This window comes from Leptidea sinapis, chromosome 16 (assembly GCF_905404315.1).
Source record: "Leptidea sinapis chromosome 16, ilLepSina1.1, whole genome shotgun sequence".
Taxonomy (NCBI): domain Eukaryota; kingdom Metazoa; phylum Arthropoda; class Insecta; order Lepidoptera; family Pieridae; genus Leptidea; species Leptidea sinapis.
Genome location: NC_066280.1, coordinates 14,120,493 through 14,127,814, shown reverse-complemented (window position 1 = coordinate 14,127,814; position 7,322 = coordinate 14,120,493). Strand labels below are relative to the sequence as shown.

Sequence of the window (7,322 nt, the reverse complement as noted above, 5' to 3'; positions counted from 1 at the left end):
GGGCTGTATATATTTATTTGAACAAATAATATTCTTAAATGTTTATTCAAATCTGCATTGGGCGGAAAGTAATGGCAACATGATGCCCTGGACCGCCAGAGTCATCCGTGGGATTAACACCCAATAATTAAAAGACAATCTTACCAATCTATCCAAATACGTACACTATTTACATAAAATAATAAAAAAATATATTATGGAATGCTCTTAAATTAATACTTTTACATAAGTAGCAAAATCTCTACCTATCCACTTATTCAATTAATAATTACAGATATTTCCCTTTTTTTCTAAATAATTAAATCTAGCTTGTAACGGACTTTTAAATTTGACTTTGACATTATATAAGTGTCATCGTTTGACAAATGCATTAGGTACTTAACTACCTACCTACCTAGCAGAGCTATCACAGCTACTACTACACATGGTTATATCATAATGTCAAATAGTAAAATACTTCTATAGTGTAACGTTTTTTAGGTTATTTTGTTTACACTTTACAGTACTGACCTACCTGTGACTAATAATTTATCTGTGTATAAACTTTAAAATGGCCCAAGGTAAAATGAAATTGAAAAGCAAGCTACCTGATGGCGCAAAGGTCAAAAAAGGGAAAGGAAAAGCAGTAACCAAACGAAGTAACGCGCCAGTTAAAAGCAAAGATAAAGTAGTCAAAAAGAATAAAATGAAAAATACAGTGACAAAGATGGTCAATGCTGCAGCTGAAAAGCAGTTAAGGGCTCTAGCCACTGGTGCTCCAGAATTGTCAGCAGCTCAGCAAAGGGTTGCAAAGGCTCCCACAGCACCTACCCCAGCTAAATAGTAGACAAGCAAAATAATGTGTAATATAAGGACTTAAGCATTGTAAATAATCTTGTGAGTGTAAAATTATATTCCTAACCAAGAATACTGTGTATGTTGTTTTAATAAATATTGTAAATATTTTTTTCCCTTATTTATTGTTCTGTATCACAAGCAGCCTAAATATTCATCAGATATAGTTATCTAGTGCATATCAGATTTATACTTTAATAAGTATCCAAACAACATTGTTTATATTATTTTCTAATTACCTTCTTAATCTTTAATGAATGCAATTTGTTTATGTTATTGCTAAAGAGCAATTAACAGAGAGTGTAAGTTTTTCAGTGAATTGTTTTATTCTTTATATAATATTTTCTTAACAATATCAACATTTTTAATGCAACAAAGCATGAATATCGGCTCTAAGTCATAGATAAATTGAAATTGTTTAAAAATGTTTAAAACTGTTTGCTTAAGGAAACATCTCGTAAACTTAGTTTATAAGTAGTAGTTAAATACTTAGTTTATTAATAGCGTAGTTTATAAATAATATCTATATATAAGATTGTCCATGACCCCATTATCATTAGTAAGTCGTGGATAACAGGGTTGATTGTACAAATACTTAATTATTTGAACAACTAATTAAAAGTAACACTGTTTGTATGATTGTTGGTTGTCCTAAATAAAATAAAATATAAGAGTGCCATGTAGCGAAAGGCGCATTATATTGATTATATATCATTGATTTGATTGCAATAGCAGCAACAGCAAGGGTCAATAGATACACTGCTGACATTTAAGTGAGGAGTATTCTCTATAATTGGCTCAAAGTGTTTGTGTGAGTTGTAGAATGCCAGAGGTCAAAATCAAATATTTTTATTCAAATTAGGATATAAAATCACTTATTGAAAGTCAGTCTACCATCCATTGCAAAAGGTATTCCTCAGATGTGAGAAGAACTATACTATAGGTTACTTTATAAAATCATACAATAAAATTTATTATTTAATAGCCTGTGGTAGGTTGCTCTATTCCCGATCAGTGGTATCATTAAGAATGTCATTTATGTTATGGCATTATGGTAACTTTTACCACACAAATGTTTTCTAACAATTCACTTGAATTTTGTTATACATTTGTTTTGAACATCATCTGGGATCGTACTGCAAAAACATATACAAAATCCCACAAAAGACTAACTCAACTTAGACGAGTAGTAGACATAATAAGTTTATGTTTGTTCCTAAAATGATGCGGTTGGATTATCTCATTCTGAGGTAATGTCCTGTTGTGGACTTCCACTGTTGGTATCAACCTGAACATCTCCTCAGACACACTCATCCTGGAATATTCAAGGTAGAAGATGCGGATAGAACTGACAACTAGGCAATAAGTAGCTGTTTTGTCTCTAATTGGTCCTGGCTCCAGGCACATTTATTTATCAGAATTCTCAAATTTTCTACAGCAATGGCATCATGTCATTTCATGAGTTTTCAAAAAATTTCAGTTTTCATATAAAATATGAAGAAACTTTCCCCAATATACTATTTCATAAATAAAATAACATACCTACCTGAGAACACACCAAATAAAGAGACAGAGAAAAATTAAATCGTTTGTTGCTAGGTATTTATTAAAATAGAAGTGATTGGCTTTGTTACTCAAACTCTTCATCACAAATTATTTGATTGATTGCATTAAATTATTAATCAAAACAAATTATTCTGACTCAAGTAAATTCTTAAAGTTGTCCAAATTTTAATAAAAATAAAGTAAATCTCTATGTCTCTGAGCTCTACAAGTTTTGATATATGCACAATTCTTTTGCAATACAAAAAATTAATATAATTCTGAATAAAGTACAGTTTAAAAATACCAGAGTAAGTAGGTAAAAGCTTTTATTGATTTAACTTTAATTTTGCCGTGATTTTAAATATTCATATTTATGTCTTTATATTGAAATCATGATTTGCAGTGGTTACAATTATTAATTGTAAAATTTAGCTACTTTGACATGGATCACATTGCCGAATGAATCTTTATTGATCTAAATTAGACCTTATTAAATAATTTAAAAAACACTAATACCTCTGAGGTCTTTTTATGACAATAAGGGATGAGACGAGCAAGACATTCAGGTGATTGTAATTGATTCTTGGAAATCCCAAAATTCTGATCGGCAATACAATTGAGCTTGTCTCCTTGAGACATCAAATGTTAGGTCTTGTTTGCCCAGTAATTTAACTAGCTAAGCGCCCTTCAGACCGAAACACTAATGCTTACACATTACCGCTTCACGACAAAAATTAGCGCCATTGTGCTACACATAATCTAGCCGGCATTCTGTGTAAAGGAGCCACCCACTGGGAGGCTATACATTTAAGGTAATGGTATTAAACTGTTAATACAATTACAAGAAATTAAGTATCAGAATTCATATTATATGATTCCAGCTCACTATTTGTGTGTTACAAGTTTTGGTAGCAGTTAGGGCAGTCATGACACATAATTTTAAAATAAGACTTTTAAGGTAAAAGAAAAATATAACTAAGTGCCAAATCAATTGTCACGACAAGGACTAAGAAAGGAATGCTGAAATGGATTGACACGTGGAGAGAATGAGTGAAGAAAGAATGACTTATAAAATATATATGGCAAGTGTGTGAGGGCAAGTCGGTCGCGCGAGACCTCGTAGTAGGTACATTCGTCGTGCAAATTGGGGACGTTTTGAGAAAAGGAAAGGGACGGATCACCCGCAACCGGCGAGCATGTATGAAAAGAGTTATGAATGTAGAGAAAGCGCGTGAGGTTTGTAAAGATAGAAGCAAGTGGTATTCTATTGACTCTGCCTACCCCGACGGGAACAAGGCGTGAATATGTGTGTGTGTGCGTGTGTGTGTGCCATATCAATTTTTATACAAATTCCTTTGATATTGTAAGTATTTGCCTTCTTTCCAATTATTACCGATAAACAAATGAACCACAGCATTGAACATCTTTTTTACTTTTTTTTTAAGTAGGACAAACGCGTACGTGTCACCTCACGTAAGTGATCACCGCCGTTAACATTCTCTTGCTATATCAGAGGTATCACAGGACCGTTGCCTGCCTTTAAGGAAGTTGTACGCGCTTTTTTGAAGGTACTCATTTTCGTTATCGTATCGTCCCGGAAATGCCGCACAAGGAAGCACATTCCACAGCTTTGTTGTACTTGGAAGTAAGTTCCTTGAAAACTGCACTGTGGAGGAACGCCACACATCCAGATGATGGGGATGGTATCCTAATTTGTGGCGTGTCGTGCAAAGGTGGAATTCGGTGGCAGGAATCAGGTGAAACAGCTCTTCGGAACACTACCTGTGATAAATGTAGGTACACGCAATGAAGTGACGTCTCTACGCAACGGTGATCGAGCCGTCCCCGACAGCAATTCGAGCAGCTCTGCGTTGCACGCGGTTATATGATACTGGGGTGCGCCAGACCATATATGTCACCTATCAAAAAAAAATCAAATCTTGTAAATCTTGAGACAATTGTTAACCGTCTGTACTCACTGTATATGTGGTCAATGGTCAAAACGGATTGCATTATTGTGTTTCAGGGACGATACGACATGGGTACCTTCAAACAAAGCGCGTACACCTTCCTTAAAGGCCGACAACGCTCCTGTGATTCCTCTGGTGTTGCAAGAGATTGTGGGCGGCGGTGATCACTTAACAACAGGTGACCCGTACGATAGTTTGTCCTCCTATTCCATAAAAAAAAAGATATGCTGATGGCTAATGGCCGCAAATTGCTGTCGCCATCCAACGATTCCCGCTCTCTTAATCAGGTCATCAGTCCATCTTCCTCGTCGTCCTACCCGTGCTTGCCACTTATTTCATGTCGGTAACATTAGTTCTTTTCATTCCGGATTCTTTCGAGAGGAGAAAGAAGGAAATAGGGTTCTCCATAGCTGGTTGAGCGACTTTGTGCTCCTATAAGTATTAGACCTACAGTGAAGGTTAAGAAGAGGTAGCAATTTCAAAAAGTTCAAGCAGGAACGTAGGTACCTATCTAATTGTTTTGAAGATAGTCTACAGTCGACACATTTATTTCAATGTTGTTATATCTACATACATGAAATGAGCGTTGACTTCACTTTTATTATCTATTATAAATCCTAAATTGTTTACGGAATATGACAATATAGTAACTTGCTAGATTCCCTGATGGATCCTGTGATCACTGCCGCCCTCTTTGCCCTGTTTTACACCTGGAAATGACGCGAAAGTATTAGTAAGGAATAAGCAAGACCTGATTTTATGAACTTTTATGTATGCATTACCCACCTAAAATGTGTCTGTCAAATCTTTTTGCCTTATAATAATGATTTGAAACCATACAGATCCTAATGGTTCCTAAAGGTCGCTGCAGCATATTCCGTCATTGTCTGATGCGTCCTGCACAAGATGACACAGACGGACATTCCAATTATGCAATTTCGATCAAGCTTAAATAATCTATGAAATACCTACATGTTGTCTTATCTAAATTTAAAAGGCCTATAATCATTGTTACATTTTCAAGCGTTCCGTCTGTTAACTTTACCGCTTTACTAAGTTAGGTATTGAACGATCGAATAATTTACAGGAGGATCTTCATTTGAATATCGACTTTAAATTGCACCTGATATCAATTAACGATAAAATCGTCAGGCCTGGAACCGAACTCCATTTTGATTACAGATTTAAAATGCTTTTTATGGGAAGTACAGAGAAATTCGATGAAGTCAGCTTTGTTTTTATATTCGGGACTTTATATTACCTGTTTGTTGGTGATGTGGTACATTCAATGTCACATGTTGAGTAACGAGTCATAGGGATGGGATTGTATCGATCATATTTGTCGTGATTAGATAATTTGGGTGCATGTTAGATGTATGACGTCAAATAAGTATTGCAAAACACAGATGTGTAAGATTCGAGACCGAGACTAATTAAGTTAATATAGACATAGTGTATTATCCAACATGTTCTTTTATTTGTTGTTCTAAAGAATAAATACATTTATTTCGACACAACTCTTTCATTTAAAGTTTCGTTTGTAAACAAGAGGTGTCTTTGAAATAAATAATCAAATCTATCAATGTAAAATATTACGTATGTCCGTTACAATTTGGCCAATCAGGTGACCACCTAGAAAATTTATCTGATTATAAAAATATTTATTATCTTTAATTATAATATACGTTCCGGAATTTTTTACTTCATGTATAGATTTTTCACTCAAACTAATTCGGACGTGATTAAGCTTAAATGTAGACAACTGCAGTAGGTATCTACGTTTTACAGAATTTTATCTTTATATCAATAGTTTGTACCGTTTAATTCAGGCAACTCTGTCAGTCTCTTATACAGGTAGAGAAAAAATTTTCAAAGAAAAACAAGGAATATGCCGAAAATTATATAACGGAGTTTGGTATATATATTATATTAAAATAAAAGTGCTCATCGAGGGTCTTGGGAACTGTAACTCCCAAAATGATATATAGGTTTCTCAGCACGTTTATACAAATCGATATTATCGATAAGATAACCGACAGTTTCTATCGATATTTAGAGACAGGACCGCCAGCACTATCATGCGCGCATCAAGCGACCAGAGGTAGGGGGTAATGCGCCGATTTCTCCGAATAAGATTAATAAATGCAGGCGGGCGGGGGACAGTGCGCGGCTAATGACACGACCGCTGCAGATATTTTTTATCGCGAATTTAAAACTGAAACTGGTTGCGGTAGCTGCCGTCCCTTGCATCCGCCGAGCTCTGCATAGTTCACCGATCTTGTGTGCGCTCGCGCCGTCGCAGCCAATTGTGGCTCACGCCTACGTAATGTCAACTTTTATTGCTTATTCAAACTACGAAATATATGTTTTGAAGTACATACTATATGGTATATTAGTAGTATATACTATTCCTACATATGGAAAAGTAGAGTAGGTAAATCTTGTGATAAACCTGATACCATATATACATGATTATTTGAAAACTTATAATCAATTTATGATGTTATTCCATTTGTATAAAATATTTTGTTGTTTAAAAGTTAACCTTTAAAACTCAAACACGAATTTTTCCTCTTTTTATGAAGAATTCGTGGCATTATACCTATACCTATATATAAATTTTTATTATACCTTTTATTCTATTGATATAAAAAAACTTTTGCGGGTGGAATTTCGTAAAATGCGTTCTTACCTGACGTCTACTTGGCGAAACGAATATTCCTACCAAATTTCAAGTCTCTACGCCTTTTGGTTCCAGAGATATCGTGATGAGTCAATATATATGTAGAAACCTTTTATATATATAGAAGATTTAAATAAATGTATGCTGATAACAATCGTAGTAAAAATATATATGAACACGTTACAGCTTATAAGTAGATATTTGATAAAAAATAAAGATAAATTCATAGTTTTTCAACATCCATCCTTGAACCTTCTTTTTTTTTAACGAGGAGGAAATTCATTTACGTA

At 34.4% G+C, this 7,322-nt stretch overlaps 1 protein-coding gene across 1 annotated transcript; it reads left to right on the top strand.

The window, feature by feature from the left end:
• Nucleotides 1–397: 397 nt before the first annotated feature.
• LOC126968649 (uncharacterized) lies at nt 398–907 on the top strand. Its single transcript, XM_050813676.1, has one exon. It carries the CDS (start codon nt 551–553, stop codon nt 821–823), a length of 273 nt encoding a protein of 90 aa, XP_050669633.1. The 5' UTR covers nt 398–550; the 3' UTR covers nt 824–907.
• Nucleotides 908–7,322: the final 6,415 nt, after the last annotated feature.